Here is a 20,642-nt window from a genome sequence, read left to right as displayed (position 1 = left end):
CAATGAGGGACAGATATATTCATCCAGGGCGATCGTGTGGCACTGGTGAGGGATGTATATATCTGTTGAATTCTCTTGGGGGTATCGCTAAAAACTATTGCGAAAAAAACTTCAGATAAAAAATAAATTATATAACAATAAAAAAAAGACTTTTCTTTACTAGACATAACTGTTTACAAAATCTTTTTCCAAAATGGTAATGAGAAAAAAAATGCATGGAAAAATACTTTAAAAATTTCCACGTTTATTCTTCACGACTTTGGGATATATCTGACTATCCCACTGTTGAAAGGTTAATGTATGGTTTGGAATTCAGAAAATTAATGAAATTGCCTTTAAAAATTTTGAACTGTGCATTAATAGAAGAATTAAATAGACCAAAAACTATTTTGCATTAGAATTCTATCTGCTTACATTTTTGAGAATTTTTATAAAAGGATTTTCCCATAGAAAAGGCATTAAATTTTTCATGTCATTTGTTGAGATTGTGTGCATAACCAAAGAGGTTGCAATTAACCTTAACTCCAAAAACTCTACAGCGTATAACATTTACCCAAATGTTCAAAACTGGTGTTTTGTTTTTCAAGTTCCATTCAGAAATGCTGGCCCTTGCCACCTACTCCTTCCACCTTTGAGACTGTTTTTCACATTCCATATTTTATACAAAATATCATAGTTGATATGTTTATTTAAAATTTCTCCTAGGTACCGTAACTGCAGCTAATTCTAGTTCGATAGCAGATGGTGCAGCCGCTTGTGTCCTAATGACAAGAAATGCAGCTGATAAGTTAAATATCAAACCTTTGGCAAAAATTATTGGTAAGTTACTGAAGTTCAAAATATTATAGTTTAATTTATTTCAAATTTTAAAATTAAAACTGGAATAATTCACTTCTTTAATAAGATTTATGGAATGAGAGTAGTCTTTAAAAGTATAGTTACGATATTTTCTCTTTTCATTTGTAAAATGTAATTCTGATTTGATAAAATCTTTGCTGAAGAATAATCTAAGCTATATACAAGTATATCTACACTGTAGTAACTGAATTCACTTATAAATTATACACAGTCACATCAGTCTAGAACTATAGAACAGGTAAAGTGTAGTGTTGAATAGGAGGAATAAATTGAAATTATTTCGATGGTGGAGACTTGTGGTCAACAAGAAGTTGCCAGAGTTTAAAAGGCTGCCCATCAATCACATATGGTGGTCAGCATACAGCCCATTAAACTGTCTGGCAACTTCTTGCTTACTGCAAGTCTCCACTATCAAAATAACTTGAACTCATTCCTCCTTACTCAACACTATGCTTTACCTGTAAAAGAATAAACAAAGTCAACCTAACTGCAATGGTTCCAGACTTACAGGACACCTTGTATATTGTTTATTTGAGCAATATACTAAATATTTACTGTTTCTTACGTAATTAACATTAACTGTTAGTGATTCAAATTTATATTAACTGAAAATAGCAAATAAATTATGAATATTTGTTAGTTTTCCACATAAATTCTAATTGTTTTTAAATTTAACTCATATTGCTAATATTTCAATTTAAGTGTAAACAAGACAATTGGTTACAGTATTATAATAAAAAATAAACTTTTAAACTAGAAGATTTTTAAAAAACTAACACTTTAGACCACTTTAGTCAGTCACCATCTAAATAATGTATAAAAGGCAAAAACAGTGTTTCTTTTATGTGTAGAAGAAACACAAAATTAAGTGTCTGTCTTTTGTCCTTCTTCATGTTTTCAGGATCCAGCAATAGTCTAATTACTCAAATATCAGCACAACAGTTAATTATATTTATATTAGTTGCTTATGAGTGCTGTGTGTTTTCACCCATTCTTTTTATCTGACCAGGTCATCCCTGTGCTTCCTTATTGCTTTAATCTGTCTTTTGTCCTTCTTCCTTCTCTTCCCTTCCAGCCTGAACCTCTGAGTAGGCTTTTGTCTTTCTTCAATATCAATATCAACAAGTAAAAGGAAAACGAGTGCCAGGCATTTTTCCAATTCTATCTACGAAACGATGAAAAGAATATAGAATGTAATTATANTTAATAAATTTATTATAGTTAATCATTTTTATATTCAGGTTTTACAGATGCTGCAATTGAACCAATAAATTTTCCTATTGCTCCTTCTTTTGCAATAACCAAGGTAATTTTTAATTTTCATTAAACTTGTTTAATTTATTTAAACTTAATCTAAAAAGTTATCGATATTGATTCTCCCCCATAAAGTTGTTGGAAATGACTGGAATCAAAAAGAGTGAAATTGCATTGTGGGAAATTAATGAAGCTTTCAGTGTTGTGACTTTATCAAATGTGAAAATACTCGATTTAGAATTGGAAAAAGTGAATACCTGGGGAGGTGCCGTCAGTCTAGGACATCCTTTAGGGTATATTTCATATAAAATTTATCAAATTTTAATATTTTATTGTTTAGAAATGTTTAATATAAATATTTTATTAATATTAGAATGTCGGGTGCCAGAGTACTGAACCATTTAGCTTTTTCCTTAAAACCTGGCGAATACGGAATGGCTGGCGTATGCAACGGAGGAGGCGGTGCATCTGCCATGTTGATACAGAAGATGTAAGTTAGATGCACGTTATGCTTTTAGGCATAATATAAAAAAAGTTAATCATGGGTTAAATTGTTATTTTATATATATAAATATATATTTACACTTTATCTTGTCCAAGTGGCAATGTTTAAAATGGTATCTAATAATTGCAACGCTAATGTTTTATCTGTGATGACAAACTAAAACATAATCAAAAATGTATTAATCAATTATGTTGCATATAATATTAATTGAAATAAATATTTATTTAAATACTTTTATAAAAGAAAAAGAGTAGATTTATTTAATTAACAATAGGAGCATAGAATAAAGAATATGCTAACATCCACTAAATATTAATGCTGTAAAAAAATATAATAAAGATGAACCGTTTCGGATAACCAAAATGCTCTATAAAATATAAAATGACTTTGTTACATCTTTAATTATCTTTCAGTTTGATGAAGTAGTTTAGTAACAAGGAAAATTATATACTGGACGAGGAGGATGAAACTCTATCTCCAACAAATGCCCGAGAGGAAAGATCTGTTTCAAACGTGCAATTTTCGTCAAATTGAAAGACATGTTTCGAAATCTTTTAATTAAGATATGACGAAGCCATTTTATATTTTGCCAATACATAAACTTCTGTCATAACTGCTTTAGTAGTATTTATCAACAAGGAGGGGTAAAATTGCCATTTCTGGCAAATGCTTTCAAGGAAAGATCTGTCATGCATATATAATTTTGATTTTTATGGAACTGTTTTGTGAAATTGAAAGACTTGTTTCTTTGCACTTTTTCTGAGACATTGTTTTTTAAATCTTCTAGCTAGAAATATTTTTGCTTTTAACTTTAAATTACATGAAAATTGAATGTTTGAGAACAAATGTTTGTTCTGCATTTAAGAACAGAAGTTAATAAAAAATAGAATAATTATGTATATAATGTTTATAAACATAGAGTATTGACTTTAGTATATAGGCAGCTTATGTGCAAACAGTTTTTAAAAATTTAATAATTAAAAGAGGAATAACTTAGTTAAAGTGGGTGTCAAAAGGGCAAGGTCAAAAGTGAAAAAACTACGAGGAAATAAATTGTTTTATTGTTTCATTTTATTCAATAATTGTTAATGATAAGCTATATATATAACAGAAATCAAGAAAACTTTTTAAGATAATTTATGGAATAAAGAGAATTAGCCAAATTCAACAACTTAATCTATGCATCTTTTTCATTAATAACAGAAATTTTTTGGCTTTAAATATGTAGGTACAGTTGTTCTAGGAACAAAATATTGCATCTTCAAAATAAAAATAGACCATAGAACCATCAGTTTTAATGTCTAATACTTGCTGCGATAAACTTTAGAGGTTAGATTTGAAGGGTAATCAACAAATATTAAAGTGAAATGCTCTTTAATTTTGTAATATAATGTTTAGAAAATAAAATCCACATCATTAAATACAGATATCTTCATCTAATATTTCCTGGTAGAATACCCTTTGATTTTTAATACCCAAACTTTGTACAATGTATCTTTCAATACAATATTTATATAAGAAACATATTTACATCCTAAAAATACAACATGTCTTTAACAAAACAATAAGTGGGAAAATCTCAAGTTACATTTCAGATATAGTTGACTAGCTCAGTGAAAAACAAGAAATTGAATGTGTCTTGAATGTAGTTGGTACTTGAAGGGGCATCACATTATAATATCATATTAACATCTCTAACAGTCTCAACATGTTTTTATGATGTATCTAGAATAGTGTCAATTACATAATTTGCTGAATTGTCAGACATTTCTAAACATATATTGCAGTTCATTTTATTGCAAATTTTGTCAGCATTTTTTTGATAAATTTCTTTACTGCTGTTTTGTATCATAAACTTCTTACAACACAGCAAATAACACTCACATTATTACATTGTAGTACATTTGTTTGTACAAAGTAATTGCTTGGCAATCAGGAAATGATGCTTTAAGGTAAGCATTTACATCTAAACACAATAGTTTGTTACTTATATAGGTATTTTATTCAGTACTGACATTAAGTGGGAAAATGCCTGTATTTTAATAATTTGTATTCACTATATAAACTCTCACTTTATCCATATATTTCTAGTTTTTGATTAAGTAGATCAATGATTTTTTTTTTTTCATATTTGTTCATTGGTGCCAAGTTTTGTATATTTCCTTAAAACATAGTGTTTTCATTATGTTAAACTTATAAGCAATAGTTTGTTCAATATTTTAAAACAATTTTCATTAGTAAAAAGAAAAGACCCAGATATGAAGGGGATCATGGATACCCTGTGTGTGTGTGGGGGGGTAGTGTGTTCAATTGATCCGTCTTTGCTTATTCTTTTATAAATAGGCATGGCACCAACTGGAATGAAATTAATATATTTTGATGGTAGAGACTTGCAGTTAGCAAGAACTTGAAGTGTTTAACAGGCTGCATCCCAACCACTTCGTTTCCCCACTATCATCAAAATAACTTGAATTCATTCCTCCTTACTTGGTGTCATGCTTTACCTGAAAGAGTACACAAAGATCAACTTAACTTTTGTGGCTTTGTACTTATGGGACATCATTTGGATGTACAGTACATGTACCATACTTTTACACAAAACTTGTTAACACATTTTGAAATAAACAAGAAGCAATTTTTGAAATTTTTAACATATATATAAATGAAGAAATAGCAAAAATACAGTAAGTTGAAAGTATTTCTAACTTAAATGTATAAATACATACAGTTGAATGTGTGGTATGATTATTAAAATGCCGTTGATAACGAAGTGTAAAATTCTTCTTTGACATGTCATGATAGAATTATTGATAAATACGACAAATAAAATGAAGTATTATTCATATAAAGATATAAGGATAAAAAATAAAAAACTGCATACAATATTTCTATATTTTTTAAAAGTAAAAGTTATATCTTATGAATATTTAATCAGATATTAATCTGAAACTAAGTGATTAAAAAATAATGCTACAGGCAACAGTAAACAGGTGTGCAGACAAAGTTTATCTGATTTTATTTAAGGAAACAGTTTTTAATTATGATTTTAAACAAAATCCTGATCAAATTTATACAAATTAAGTACATTTGGTTAGACAGATAAGAGCTCAAAGTTTAAAGAATGAATTAATTATAAGCAGTGAATTCTAATTCTAATATAAGCAGTGAATTCAAAAGAAATTCTAATAAAAGAAATTTATTCGAATTTCTTTTGGTATTTTATAAAAATACAATAATAAATCATCATAAAGTGTTTGATAGGAAAAATTGAGTTCTGTAGATCAGATTTCTATGGTAATTTCATCAGATAAAAAAAAATATAAATAAATATTATTCATATATTCATTAATGATTATGGTTTGTAATTATATATTTCAAATCACTTATCTCGATTTCAAACTCTGAATACATAATTTAAGAATTAAATTAAAGGAATCATTAAAAGTCAGTTAAAATGTTCCTTGACTTATTTTATTATTTATTTTCTTTACGATTTGAAGAAACAGCAACGGTTATGTCAGCCAGTAAAGCGATTTTAATGTGGCCAGAAAAACAAACCAATGACAGTCTGTTTCAAACGAAATGGGCTTTTATCTGGCCTGGCCATATTAAAGCCACTTTACTAGGCAATGTACCCCGCATCTTGAAGTTAAATTAATAGATAAAAAACGGCATAAGAAGTCCAGGATCATTACAAATTGGAGTGAATTAGCATTATCTGTTCAGAATTATATGAAGAATTATATTTCTTCAATGCAATTCTACATGAATTGCATTGAAGAAATATAATTCTTCATCTACAAAGATGCTTAAAAAGAAAGAATTTGCATATATTCTTCAAGAATGCGTTATAATAAGAAATTTATTTTTAAACACCAATCAATTAAAAATATTTTTAATTTCTTGATGATTCTACATTGATTAAATTGTTAAATGTAAATAAAATATCAAAAATTTACTGCTTTAAAATAATGAATGCTTTAGTGTCTGATGTCATAAGTATGCATAAATTGATAGCTAATTTGCTAAATATAAAATCTTGTAAAGGTTACAGAGCATTTGCCATAATGTAGTATTGCATCAATTGAAATTGAAAATTGAAACATGCTTGGTAGTGCACATGGAATCTACAACACATGTAGGTTATGAACCTACTCCCTCCAAAACGTCAATAAATACTTGTATGGACTTGAGCACTGGTGACATAAACACTTTTTCCTTTCCCACTTCCTCTGGCTCATCAGTTTTGTTATAGAAACTTGTTACAACTCAAGACCAGAAAAAGGTGGCTATAACCAGACATAACACCAAACCAAATAGTGGTCTGCTCAAGATGCTATTAGGTTACAGAAAACTTGTCTTTAATCTGTATGATGCTTAAAATTGCACAAAGCCAAACCTTTAAATGTACAATAAAGATTGTAAAAGTTTATTATTTTACATAAAACTTACAGAATTTCTTAAAATATTTCTTAAATGTTACTTGCATTGCAACTCAATCAGAGCCTTAATAAGTTTGCATTAGTTACAAAATGATAATACATTTAAGAGGATTCTATAATATCAAATTCACTTAGCTGTATCAATTCCATATTATCATCAAAAATATTTTAATTAACATTTGGAAATAATTTTGTTGTTTTTTCTGATTTAAAAACAATTTATTTCAAATTAACTGTATGTTAGCATCTATGTATGTTTTATAATTTTTTTATTACAAACTGTATTCATTCCCTTTGTGTAATACAGAAGACCTGTAGTTTCAGAATCATAATCCTTGTGAAAGATCCCTTATTGTAGAATATATTGAAATGTTTGTTTATTAGGAATTAACAAAAGAAATTATTTCTTTTAATACATCAAATACTTTAGTCAGAGAGACTGATCAATTGTAAACAAAAATTTACATAAAACTGGTAAAAATTACTGTACAAACAGCAGTTAGCTTTCTATGTCATTTTTCTAGATTAAAAGTAGCATGCTCCTAAATTTGAAGGTGTTATAAATTCAAAATGATTTGGCAACGTATTGTATTAATCTGATAAGTTTTACAATACTTTGTCATTTTAAAACTCAAAATTCAGTCAACTGATACATAGAACTAAAGTATAATAATTTAATTGATACACACCATATATATTTCCTTCTTTAGCATGCCTTTTGTTGTGTAATGGTTTAGTTATTGCTTTGGCATCCAGTGAAGAAAAATAGCAGGTAAGCTTTGTAAATGCCATTTCACTGCAGTGAAATTAATGATGGAAATAAAAATTTTGTGTTACCCCTTTGCAGCATCCCATATTTTTAAGATAAAATCTTCAAAGCATTTTTAATGTCTAGGTTTTGATAAAATACATGAATTATTATTTTTACAAATAGAGAGTTACCAGTCTTAACACTCTACACAAAACATCCATGCCCATTATGCGAGGAAGCAAAGGAAGTAATAAGACCATTGTTGCATAGGGTACGACTCGTAGAAATCGATATAACACAGCCAGAAAATAAGCACTTATACGGGAAATATCGTTACGAAATTCCAGTATTTCATCTCAACGGGAAATTCCTAATGAAAAACAGAGCATATTATGCCTTGCTGGAAAGTAAACTAAACGAAACTTAAGTGTGGTAAGTTTGATTACATTTTTCTGTTAGTGTAATAATCGATATTAAAAAATAAACGTAGAGATGCGAAGCATTTTATTATGTTAATACTGTACAATGACGCCGTGTGTAAATAATATTTACATTAGAAATACAATAATTACACTAAACTTGATCCATCACCGGACAAATTGAGTCCTTCGTTAAGTTTACACAGATGATCGACGCAGGTAAAGTGAACGTGACTGGAATTATTCGCGCGGTGCGTACCGTTTAGCGACCTTCTCTCTTCGTTATAAATATACTGAGAAGCTGGGGGGAGTCCATTATGGTTAACGGAATTATGACCATTATGGCAATGCGAATACAACTGACTAGGAATACCAGAGTGATACGATTGAGGAGGCAACTGCGAACTGGATAAAGGTTGGCAATACGGTGATCCACTGCTTTCACTAATTCTCGGTGACATCTTGGTGTGGTATCCGGAATCAGGTGTGGATTCTTTGGGATGTTCCCCCACGTAAATTTCTAAAGGTTGGGGACACGTTTCGCCCGCCCTGAGATCACTATTTATGGATTCACTCTCGGCCTTAGAATCAGTTTTTGAATCTTTATTGTCGTTTATATTGGATCCGCTATTGGGGCACTGGTACGACGTAGGAACAAAATATTTTGGTCTTGCGCCTAACTTTTCGAAATCGGTCCGTAGCCTTTGCACTTGTCCCACAGGTGGATGATCGTCTCTGTCGTTACACCCGTTAGCCGCTTCACTTTTATTATTATTATTATTATTGTTGTTATTCTGATAAGACAGAATTGGGTTATTTGCTGTAGTCCCTTGCAAGGATTCGCTGTCGTCCGATTCGGATTCCGACTTAGTCCTCATTATACCCTCCAATGACTGCTGCAAATGAGTCCTCTCGTTGTGATTATGGTGAATATTTTCGTCGTGTTTCTTTCTATCTTCGATATCTGAGAATTTATTATGAACCCACGACTTCATTTCCTTCCTAATACAATCCGCACTTTGCTGTTGAACTTTCTCTAACTCTAACTTCTCTCTCATGGAACGTCTTTCTATTCTTTCGATACATTCCGCCCGTTCGGTTGCTAATTTTTCTTTCATAGTCTGATTCATATTTAATATTTGAGTCCTTGTCCTCCTTTCTAAACTGGCAATTTTATCGTTTAAATCGTCGTGAGCGTGATCTATATGATCCATGATCTCTTGCTTATCCACCTCCATCTTCTTTTCTACGTGTTGGAAAAATGGAGCGCAGTAGCAACTGTACCCAACGCCAACGGGACCCTAAATTAATTAAGTTTTCTTAACGAAAAGATAAATTATTTAGTAATTAATAATTAGAATATGATATACTTTTTTAATATTTCCTTCGAGATCTATGTAATATTGTTCTCCCTTCTTTAAAGGTTCTGGTGGAAGCGAATCTAGTTTCGGAGAAGGGAAATCCGCCATATTGGGAAACATGGGACATCCGTAAGGACTCCAATGACCGTTCCAAAGGACATTTTTCTTGCCTTCGTCCATAAAGTGAACTTTATGGCCGTGTTTGCTCTGTATGAATAATGTTAAATACAATTATATTTTGTATGAGTACCGTTTTTATTGATACTAACACACACCTTTTTATGTTTATCTCTTCTCTGCTTATTAGTGCTGTCTTTACTGCCCTGTGACGTTCCACTTCCTTTATCCCTTTTCTTATTTTGTTTCTTTTCGTCCTTACTCTTTTGCTGCACGTGAATAACTTTAGCGGGTGGATTTAAAAGTATATTTTGAACTTCCGTAAATTCTTTCCTTTCTGCAATATCAATGGCTCTCTCACCCTGCTACAGAAAATCATATGCAAAACACAATTATTAGCCATGCATAATTAATTATATTAAGAATAATATTTAATCAATTACTTTATTCCTTATCATTTGATCACATCCTGCCTCTAAGAGGATTCTTGTTAGTTTCCTTCTCCCCATAGCCGCTGCTATATGTAGAGCAGTGTCGCCATTCTAAAGTAAGTTTTAAATTACTAAACCTAGAAAAATCTACTAAATTTATAATTAAAGCTATGATACGATACTTTGTTCAGCTCGGATGTATGACAGAAAGCACTTATCAGTATCCTAAGTACTCCGGCATGTCCATACCTGGAAGCTGTATGAAGTGGTGTGTCTCCATACTATAAATATTTAATTTAATATTTCTATTTGTAAACTAAAAGAAGAATAAAAATATTAATCGTCACACTTACATTATTTTTTATGTCCGGTTTGCATCCCGATAAGAGTATGACCCTACAGCTTTGATTATGACCATTTTGACACGCAAGATGAAGTGCCGAGAAACCACCCTAAAAAATAAGAATAACTTAATTTTCATTTACAATTTTAACAAATTTCTTGTTAAATTATTATTAATTAATTAGTTTTTTGTATTCAGTAGCCGTTTTTAGATGAATAGTAATTAAGTCCAACACCCTAATCGTGTGAAACAGTCACAGAATTAAAGAATTCAAGGTTGTGGTCGTATCCTGAGCATAAATTTGCATTAATAATAAGCAGTAAGTAAATCTGTAATAAATATTTAAGTGTATACTACAAACCTTATTCAGTATATACACGTTAGCCTTATGTTTACAAAGAACTTCCAGAGTCTGGCTGTACCCCTTCCAGGCAGCTTCGTGTAGAGCTGTGTTTCCATGCTGTAAAAAGTAAATTGTTATTAACAATGGCACTCGACATAGTGTTATTGCTTAAGAAGTACAAGTACGTACATACAATGCTTTTTATAGAACATGTGCGTGATCAGAGAGGGGGAAATGAATAGGAGTGGACTCTTGTCAATCCGTATCAAGTGATTGTGGCCTATAATCACAATACTAAATGATATTTATTTAAGTTAATTCGAATAAGCGGATTGAAGACATGTTGCTGACAGCTATCTTTGATCTTCGAATTAATGATTGGGATGGTTTGAGGAAGGGACCACACATCGCAGAACTTACCAAATCAATAGAAACAAGTTGTTACACTACAGGTAAGAGCCCTCTTCTGGTAAAGTGATCTTGTATTGTGTCAACATTCATGACTTGTTCTTTCAGTCGTGTAGCGCATGTAAGTCGTTTCGGCTCTTAAAATTCGGGAATTCCCTCGCTTAAAAATCTCTCCACCCTTTATCTTTGATTGCACTCCTGTATTTTACGAGTAATTTGGTAGAGGAGGAAATTTAAAGGAAGGGCATTCTCCAGAAAATTTCAAAAATATCGCTAGTAGCTACTGCCTGGTGTGGCGTTAAAATCTTATTTATGATTAGTGACTTCACTAATTTTAAAACGTGTCTAAGAAAGTCGGAATGTATGGGGAGTCTATGGGCATACAGTAAATGATTTCTTGATTAAGTTATCTTGATAGCCGAACCGAAAGTTACGCCCTGTTATGAAATTACCACGCCTTTTATGAACGATGATGAATAATGTCACTGGTCCGCGATAGGCTCCATAACTTACAAACTGTTGCATTGGCGCACAGATTAAAATCTCACCCCCGTGAATTTATTCTATCAAAAAATAATTGTTGAAATATATTATTCATTTTATTAGTCGATACAGTGTTTGGCGTTGCTCTACAGGGGCATAAAACAGATTGAATGCACGATGCTATCGTAGGTAAGGAAGATAAGATGGTAGCTTTTTAACAATAGGGTGATTTTTTTTGCGTGTGCCACAAGCGCACCTGCACAAGCTAGAGGCGCATTGTTAAAATTCTAACCTTCTTTTTTAAAGTATTTTTCTTTATTTTTACATTTTAATAATATCGAAATTATGCTTACGTGTTCGTCCTGTGCGTCAACATGACTTCCATTCTTTAACAGCAGCCTGACAACTTCGACATGACCTTCGGTGGATGCTTGGTGGAGGGGAGTGTATCCAGCCTATATACATACACACACACAGAAACATAACAAAACAGGTTTTATAATCTGGTTTTGTACAATTCATTTTATTCTTAATAACAGTTTCATTACTTAAGGCAAATGAACATGTTCATAATTTATATATTGATTGATAGTTCGTTATCTTAATGAAATTGTCAACTCGTGTAAGGTTATCTTCCCCATTGTTGCAACTCGGTTTCGTATTCATTTACGCGCCGAAGAACAAAAAGAAAAAAACACTAAAAAAATAAACTTTCCTAAGAGCGAAACGTCACAATTATTTCTGATATATCTTAGATACGGTGAAATATAATTAAATTACATGAAGAACTCGTTTCCCTGGGGGAGTGTTATCTGTAAACAGTAGCATGTATAAATTATTATTACATATATATGTAAATGAATCGGCTCGTATGTAAATTAAACTCGGATTTGAAAATATTTACTCATCACAGAACGTCAATCAATTACTTTTATGTTTATTTTTATAGCATGCAGCATACAGCTGGTGGCATTATTGTATTCGTAAACCCTTAGGGAATTGTATAAATTTTCAGTGACGAGTTAAAGAAATTTCATTATTTCTACAGGTTTGGTATTAATAACATGATTCTAGTCACCTAGGACACGAAGATTAAACAATACAGCCGCAAATTTGTATGCTTAAACTTCCTGTTATAGCTTTCAGCTCATTCATTAGTGTGCAAATGTAGCTGATGGTCATCTACTCGATCCTTTTATCTTCACGTCTTGCGAATATAAGAGGAGAGATTTTGTTAAACAGGGTGAAGCAGGAAGTTTCAAACACTTTTTACTCCACTCGACGAGTTTAATGATTTGTAAATGATGCATTGTTTCATTGTTGATATTAATAATATAATAAACACGATTAACACGCGAATTACTTGAATGAAAGATGGAAACTTCGATCGTTGCTGGGTGTTAGATGTCTTAATAAACTTTCGAGTACCCTGACAAAAGAAAGGTGGCTCCAGGCCAAATATTTGGTAGAGTGGGGGAAAAAATGTGTTATCAATCTTCGTTACCATTTTTAATCTCAATTAGCTATTGTTGCAAGACAGGATAACAAAGATTAAAGCATCCACGTTCGTGAAAGGAAGTGATCCTTTTCACATTCATCTTGCTAAACTGAATGTGCACATTTAAAACAGGATCTCGCCCATATTTATTGATCTTGTCACTTTCCATACCATGGAAACTTGGAGCTAGTGCTTGCAAGAAACGATAAAGGTAGAAAAATTGCACAGCTTCACAGATTCTTGGAAAGATAACGTTGATCAACACGAAGGAGAGGGCATTGCCAGATTGATACTTAAGACACAAAGACATATTTACATGGATGCAGACTGAAAGGAATCCAAAACGATTAAAAAAAATCCCTGTGAATCCCAGCAGTAAACTGTGACTGATGAGTACAACATTTAACAAATGTCCATTAAAGTCTATTCAATGCTCCAGAGATATACTGGTGTGTCACAGGGTGGTATAATAAATGTTGACAGAGGTCAAGAGGTTTCTTTCTCTAACAAAATATCCTGCTTTACCTCATACCTGTTTATAATTTGCTGTATATGGTAATCTATTCAAATATTTGAGAATTTTAATTATCCCAGTGGTTTACGAGCAATCTTTTGGGAGGTTCAATCTTTTTGCTTTTGTTACGGTGTTGATGTATCGAGAGATCGTGAACGTATGCCATTCGCTATGTAAGACTAATGAAAGTCGTAAAGGGTAACGATGCCAAATGAAGTAGATATGTTACGATCGAAATTACCATAAAGACATAGCCAATGGGCGATTATATGTAATAATTGTTTAAAAAGTTCATTTCTTGGAAGAGAGGAAGATGTGGTGTTTCCATGGATTTCTATCCCTGCATCTCGTGTTTTCGGGGAATTTGATGGATCCAGAGCTATCAAACCCACCCCTACATCAATATAGTCGAAGAAAAATAGACTTTAAACCGTATATTTACGAAACTTAACATTATAACCATATAAAAATCTCGTATATCCGTGGGTGAAGAACGTATCCGGAGCTTTGAAGTACGGCGATAAGTGAATGAGTTTCAATTCAACCTACATTTAATTCTCTCTGTTATTAAGTGCACAATCATTTTTCACCAGTTTTGTTATCTTATAAAACAAACAAAATCTTTTGCTACAATTTCCGCCCTTGCTAAGAAGTTTGGAGTCTCGATTCCGGTGTGAACGACCCCATCTCACGTTTTTAAGGTCATTGAATTTAATCTTAGTTCTTTAAAACATACTCAACCGTCATTTAAACAATAGATCGGATGCGTGATTGTGTAGAAAATACGGAAATTTGTTGTAATGAATTTGCTATTAACTCGACTCCCGTGCGCTGTAAGCGGGTATCTTTCTTTCTTTCCCCCCCTTACTCTGTATAAGTAGGACCTAGTTTGTTAAACCTGTGTTTAGACATGCAACTATTTACTTAACTGCATCATCGCCCCTATAAATTGATTCTTTTTTCCGCTCTTAACGTGATCTCGACCCTATACTTTTTTGGCAGTTGAAAAAGTGCGCTGGAACAATGAACACTTCACCTACGTGTGATTGAAAGATGTTACATAAATTACTATTCGACCTTCGCAGCATCTTAATCTCGGAATGGCGTGTTTCTCGAGATAATAAACAGAGAAAAAAACAGAAAATCTGCATTCCCTCCCTGCTTCACGTCTGAACTAACAAACATTTTTGCAGGGGGTGCTCCAAGCTGTTGCGGCTGTGGCCATGATTGAAAGGTATTTTCTTTTTGTAGTTTTAAGCACTCATTATAACAATCTTTTGCTTTTAATAACCAGTTAATGGGTTTACTTCAAACGTGGAGCTGCAACCAATTCTGTACAGTATGTGAAGGCACAGAGTTCGGTCGAGTAGAGAGACGAACAGTCATTTCTTCAGTTGACACCATGCTGTGATGTTTACGAGCAGAGAACGAATGATAAGTATGTACAGAACCGGTATTAGCCTTATGTCTTTTTTTTTTAGTGTTTTTCCTGCCATTTTTCTTGGTGCCATCTCGCTTCTAGACACATTTACAATTCATACTTTCGTAATCTGTACAAACATGGCTTAAGTTTTTCTCTTTAAATTTATTCTTTAGGAGTTTAGTTTACTATTCACGTAATCTCTCAGTAAAAATATTAAGTTTTCTCGCTCGGAATGTGCCCATTTCTCTATAAAAAGCGAGAGTTTTGAGTCTCCCAAACAGGCTAGAGAGGCATTAATCGAAAGTTTGTCTTTCCCAAACAGGTTAGTCAGTGAAATTTATATAATAATCGGCCTTATTTTTAACTAACTCAATTAAAAAAACAGAAAAATTAGCGAAAAATTACGAAGTGGAACCATGAACTTTGGCAAAAAGTTGTTTCCGTAAAAACATTTATGTAAATGGAAAAGTAAAATACGGCTCATTCTGTACACATCCGGTCATTTTTCGGGACAGACAAAAGTCGAATGTGTAAATTATTAATTAGCAAAAAGAAAAAGAAAAAGGTAGCAATACGTAAACCGGATAATGGATCCTGAGAAACATCGAAACGAAGATGAGAAAAATTAGCATAAGGAAATTTAATATAGCCGTCAAGTAGACACGATAATTTGTCATTCGTAGAATTCTCTTCTTTTGCAGGTGACAGATTTTTCCAGCGGTTTAATAAATATTCATCGACTGTCATTTGCAAGTAAACAACACGCAAATTATACAAGTTGTAGCAGTAATTATACACAATCTTTTTTTTCTTTTATCTGATGTATCCAGACAAATTCCTTTTCGTCCTGATCGATTATTGACGCTAATCGTTTACGTTTATTCCTACGTAGAATACAGAAATTCTTCGTGTTTTCTGGCGTAAAATAATCGAAAATACTCTGTTTTTCTTTCAATTTACTCAAGAATACTTTATTTAAAAAAATAATAACCAGCAACGAGTTGCGTAACTTTCCTGGCAAGAGTTAAAATAGTGTGTGGCACCATCTGTTAAGCGATTTTATTTTTAAAGAACTGTTTATATTATAATAAAATAGCAAAACGCTTAGTTTTGAGTTTAGATGTGACTTTTATAAAGTATTGTAAATACTAATAAAAAATAATATCATTAAGTCCGACCTTACTCAAGATACTCGACACGTGAACCCCCTCTATCTCCTCAACCTCTTGATCTTTAACCACCAAAATTTAATAACATCAACGCCCCTAATACACAAACCTCTCTACAAAATTTCAGAAATTTTCCACAAAGGACACAGGAGTTATTAAGCTTCAAAGGGGTGAAGAAAATCGTGCCCCCGCATACACATCCATACATAGAGAAAGAAACCACAGAATATGTAAATAAAATTAAATTAAGTCTAAAAAACTTTTAAAAATATAAAAATAGCAAATTATTTCTCGAATTTTTAATGATAAATCGTTAAATTGGATCATTGAATTACTACTTTTGATTCATATCATTAAGATAAATTACTTGAAGGTGATAATTAATACTAAAAACTATTTTATTTAATACTGGACCTCATACTTTTAAAGTACAGTAATAATTAAAAAAAATCAGATTTAAAAAATAAACATGGCGGTAATTTGTAACCGAACACGTTTCTCTGGTATAGAAGCACTCGATGTGTACTTAATCTATAAAGTCATTTAGTCAGAAATTATGGCAAAACTTAAATACGTTCACAATTTATATGATAAACGACCGTTTAGGCCGTACATCATTATTATTTAGTGGCAAAAAAAACCCAAATAAGTAGATGCGAATTAACGCTTATTGCGTACAGACGAAGATGGGCATTGAATAAATCGTTGAATTTACATAAAATTTCCCTTAAAAATCTATTATTTAATTGTTTAATCGGTTAATTCGTGGCGTCACTTAATTACGAATTAAATCCCATTAATTATTACGTCGTCGGAGAGTAGTGACGACAAGTCTGACGTAATCTAAAAAGTGATTAGTTAATGGATCCAAAACTGGAGCGGGTTTAATTTTCGTGACAAATTTAAATTTCACGTATTACGCGTATCGATATTATCTGTTAATGTAATAATACCAGAAGTCCCCCAAAAAAATAGAAGGACCATTATGCAAATGAAGAGCCGGGAAGCGTGGCTCGTCCACGAATTTCGACTTTGCTGCCAGATATTTGATTAATTTTGGTCAGATACCTCAAGAGGCAGGTATTACCACTCCCGTTTATTATATATAATTTCCTGCCGGAGACGAAATAAAAAATTGCAACTCGAGGAATACGTTCTTATCTACATCCTCCTACTTCAATTAACGCTTTTTCTTCCTTGGATTCTTCATGCGCGACCCGTGTGATTGACCTCGAATTGCTTTTTTTTTATTTTTTCTTCTTTTTCCTAAGTTGCTCCAACGAATCGTTGGCAAAATGTAGCCACGCGTTGGATCCACTAGAGAATCATTCATCCTTGAAGCACGCAAATCTCGCCATGTTGCCATGCGCAACTATCGTTGATGTCATCTGCTCGCACACGATCGACACTATTTTCTCGTGGCGATTAATAGAAAATTTTATTAATTAAATTCCAAATTTTCGTGTGAAATCGAAGTTTGCACTGGTGAATTTTTGTTCTTTCTGGATTCCGAAAGGAAAATCTTCCATAATCCTGTATTGATTGATGCACTATTAATTGAAGAATATCTCGTAACGTTTATTGGAATATTCTGTGAAGTTCTTTAATGGTATAAGGGTATCGTCATAGCATGCAAAAGACATTAAACAATTATGGTGAAAAGATAAATGGTGCAGTTTTGCGAGTTCTGGAGCACGCCAACAGCCGCGACCTCCACAGCAAACCGAGCAGTTATCGTCTAGAACACGTTACAGATTTTATTATTGTTAATATATACAATTAATGACATTTTTTCTGCGACTAGCACCACCTAATTAGAAATTTTTCTTCATCCGGATGATTCAGCAACAGCCTGATTTTGGACCACACGCTAGAAACCCTCTCCATTCGTCAGAATTCAAATAAAATCTACAAGTACCATAAAAACAAAAATAGACTCGGAATAAATCAATTTTATAGTTAGCATAAATTGCCCATAGCGTAACGTTCAAGCAGAGAATTTCGATATCCGAAAACTCGTACGAAACGCGCCGGTGCCTATAGAGTGCAATGTCACGACCAGGAAACATTCTTGTATGGTGGAGGGACGTCACGTGTTGGCTTTATGGACTGTCAGTTACGTGGCGTGCATCGTAACAGTCGGTGGCCATCTGCAGACGCCATTACATTATTCCAACCCCACCTCTTGCCTCTCCATTCATGGCCGTCTGGGTGCCGCACGCACTACTCGCTAATAAATAATTTCTACACACACCTCATCTCTTATACAATTTATGACTTTGTACTTTCGATACGTTATAGCTCGGGAGGTGTTATCGAATGTTTTTGATGAAGTAAATGAGGCGAAGAAAGTTTCTAAAAAAAAAAAAAAACACTATACATACGTGTGTCTTACTGCCCACGTATGGGCGTACATCGTGTGTGTCTGAACATCCAGAATTTCGTGTGTGTCTGAACATCCAGAATTTCGGGGGAACATTTGAAAAATTGTTTTTCTTCTGCATACAGCTTACTCTTTTGGTGTAAAGTATGCGAAATTTATCGAATTTAACCAAATTATCTTCCATTTTTTGAAATTTTGGATATTCTCCAGGGTCTAGGAATTTCTCCTTTATCCATAAATTTAAAGTTAATTTGACATTTTGACCATATATTCTGTTTGGAAGTTTGTGCGCGTGTCTATATTCAAAAGGCTCCTAACCAGTTTTCTGTGATGACATTCGTATGTACAATGTAGTTACGTTTGATACGTATACTAAACTCTCATTACCTCTACGTGATTTGGAATATATATTTAACTAAATATCTTGATTCTTCGTGTTTGAAAAGTATATATCTTGATTATTCACCTGGTGAATAATTCAGAGATATATTCTAGTGAATATCTACTAGTAAATAATATAAATATAGTTATATATCCGACCCTGAAAATTGAATTTTAGTTAAAATTTTAATTGTAAGACTGTGAATTTAGTCAAATTTTTACGTAAAATTCCTCAAGTTTGAGCCTTTTTTACATAATTTATAATTTACATAAACATTTTTAATGTATCTAGTAGAAGTTGGGCCGGTGTTACACAGAAGCTATTAACTTAGGGCCTCACCCTATTCTCAAACACAATATACATTACATACATATGTAATGTCGTGGTGACCATTATTATTTGGTGGAAAGGGACGGGCCTCCAATAGCTTAGGGACACAACGAATCTAAATCCGGACCTGTAAAAGGTTAACAAAAGCTAGAAGTCCATTAGTTCTTCTCCTCCATAAAAATCGAAGGTCGACTTGTCCTTAACTTATCAAGAGCAAAATTTGTTTAGAAACCTCAACCAAACTCTGTTACAATAGTAATGAGCACTCAAAATTTTAAGTCCTTCCACTTCCAATGACACTTGCTATAATATTTTACCAAAAAACCAGTTTGGATGCTAAATCTTTTTGTAGCAAAGAGTCAACCTGTGAGAAGCCATGCCAATATTAATTGAAAATTTAATTAGTGCGTTCCTCCTCCCTAATTATTAACGGATACGGTCGATCTGCTTCATATACAATGACTATTATTGTCCATCGTTCATTGATAAATTCTTTTTGGTTAAAGAAAAACACGGTGTCGAGATAGCAAAACCGATCAGATCACCGGTTACAGGTGGGGCATAATAAGAACGTATCCAGGGTGACGACATTCCTGATAAGATTTTTGAACTTTATGTAGGAATGCGGAAATTTTTCAGATTAAAATTCCGAATAATTCGATATTTTTAATGCTCGGAACCATTATAAATTATCAAATACGAGTTACATTCGATACAGGAGAGAAACGTCGAAGAGGGGTCGCAGTCGAGTGCCACTCGTAAAAAAGGTGTGTTTGTTTAAAGACCTACTCCCAAAATACTTCCTTATACCGAAGAACGCCTACAGAGGGAGAGAATTGCCACGCTGAAGTACGTCTTCCTCTCGAGAGTACCTCTTTTTTTTTTCTTAAATGGTTTCTCAAGTGGGCCCTCGAGAGGGGAAATCGCCAAAGATAAGTAGTTTCGAGTGTCAGTCACGCAGTTATGCATTGCGTGTCGGATCGAACTGATTCATATTCGGGTAATTTATCCTATATACTTGTCAATGAGAGATAAAGTGAAGTAAATTTACGATTAGTCTGATTGACTTTTTGATATTTTGTAAAGTACTAATGAGCTGAAAGCTGTAACAAGTCAGTTATTGTAACGATGTTATCTCGAATTTCTTCTCGGTGTTTGTTTAAAAGGCGTTCGAGTGTTTAAAAAACTACAAAAAAGTTTATGATTTCTACAACGTCTAATGACAGAA

The 20,642-nt window shown here is 32.6% G+C and overlaps 2 protein-coding genes across 3 annotated transcripts in view; one reads left to right on the top strand and one right to left on the bottom strand.

Moving 5' to 3' along the window:
* The first annotated feature begins 563 nt into the window (after window positions 1-563).
* On the top strand, window positions 564-9,785 carry LOC111612790 (acetyl-CoA acetyltransferase, mitochondrial-like). Its single transcript, XM_023354048.1, has 6 exons — window positions 564-819; window positions 2,100-2,164; window positions 2,248-2,405; window positions 2,486-2,602; window positions 7,994-8,242; window positions 9,653-9,785. The coding sequence occupies exons 1-5, from the start codon at window positions 765-767 to the stop codon at window positions 8,235-8,237; spliced, it is 639 nt and encodes a 212-aa protein (XP_023209816.1). The 5' UTR covers window positions 564-764; the 3' UTR covers window positions 8,238-8,242; window positions 9,653-9,785.
* The window catches only part of LOC111612788 (ankyrin repeat domain-containing protein 6-like), a 53,644-nt gene continuing 41,299 nt past the window's right edge, over window positions 8,298-20,642 (bottom strand). For both annotated transcript variants that reach the window (XM_023354046.1, XM_023354044.1), the window contains 8 exons: window positions 12,069-12,170; window positions 10,843-10,941; window positions 10,492-10,590; window positions 10,321-10,419; window positions 10,151-10,249; window positions 9,866-10,072; window positions 9,600-9,797; window positions 8,298-9,530 (listed from right to left, as the gene is read on the bottom strand). In XM_023354046.1, the coding sequence (XP_023209814.1) occupies window positions 8,379-9,530; window positions 9,600-9,797; window positions 9,866-10,072; window positions 10,151-10,249; window positions 10,321-10,419; window positions 10,492-10,590; window positions 10,843-10,941; window positions 12,069-12,170 (2,055 nt within the window). In that variant the 3' untranslated portion in view covers window positions 8,298-8,378. The remainder of the gene's footprint in view (window positions 9,531-9,599; window positions 9,798-9,865; window positions 10,073-10,150; window positions 10,250-10,320; window positions 10,420-10,491; window positions 10,591-10,842; window positions 10,942-12,068; window positions 12,171-20,642) is intronic.

The sequence above is a fragment of the Centruroides sculpturatus genome, unplaced genomic scaffold, assembly GCF_000671375.1.
Source record: "Centruroides sculpturatus isolate CEXI.00-Female unplaced genomic scaffold, Cexi_2.0 scaffold1860, whole genome shotgun sequence".
Classification (NCBI taxonomy): Eukaryota; Metazoa; Arthropoda; class Arachnida; order Scorpiones; family Buthidae; genus Centruroides; species Centruroides sculpturatus.
The sequence above is the reverse complement of the archived record's forward strand: the minus strand, read 5'-3'. Positions and strand labels throughout refer to the sequence as shown.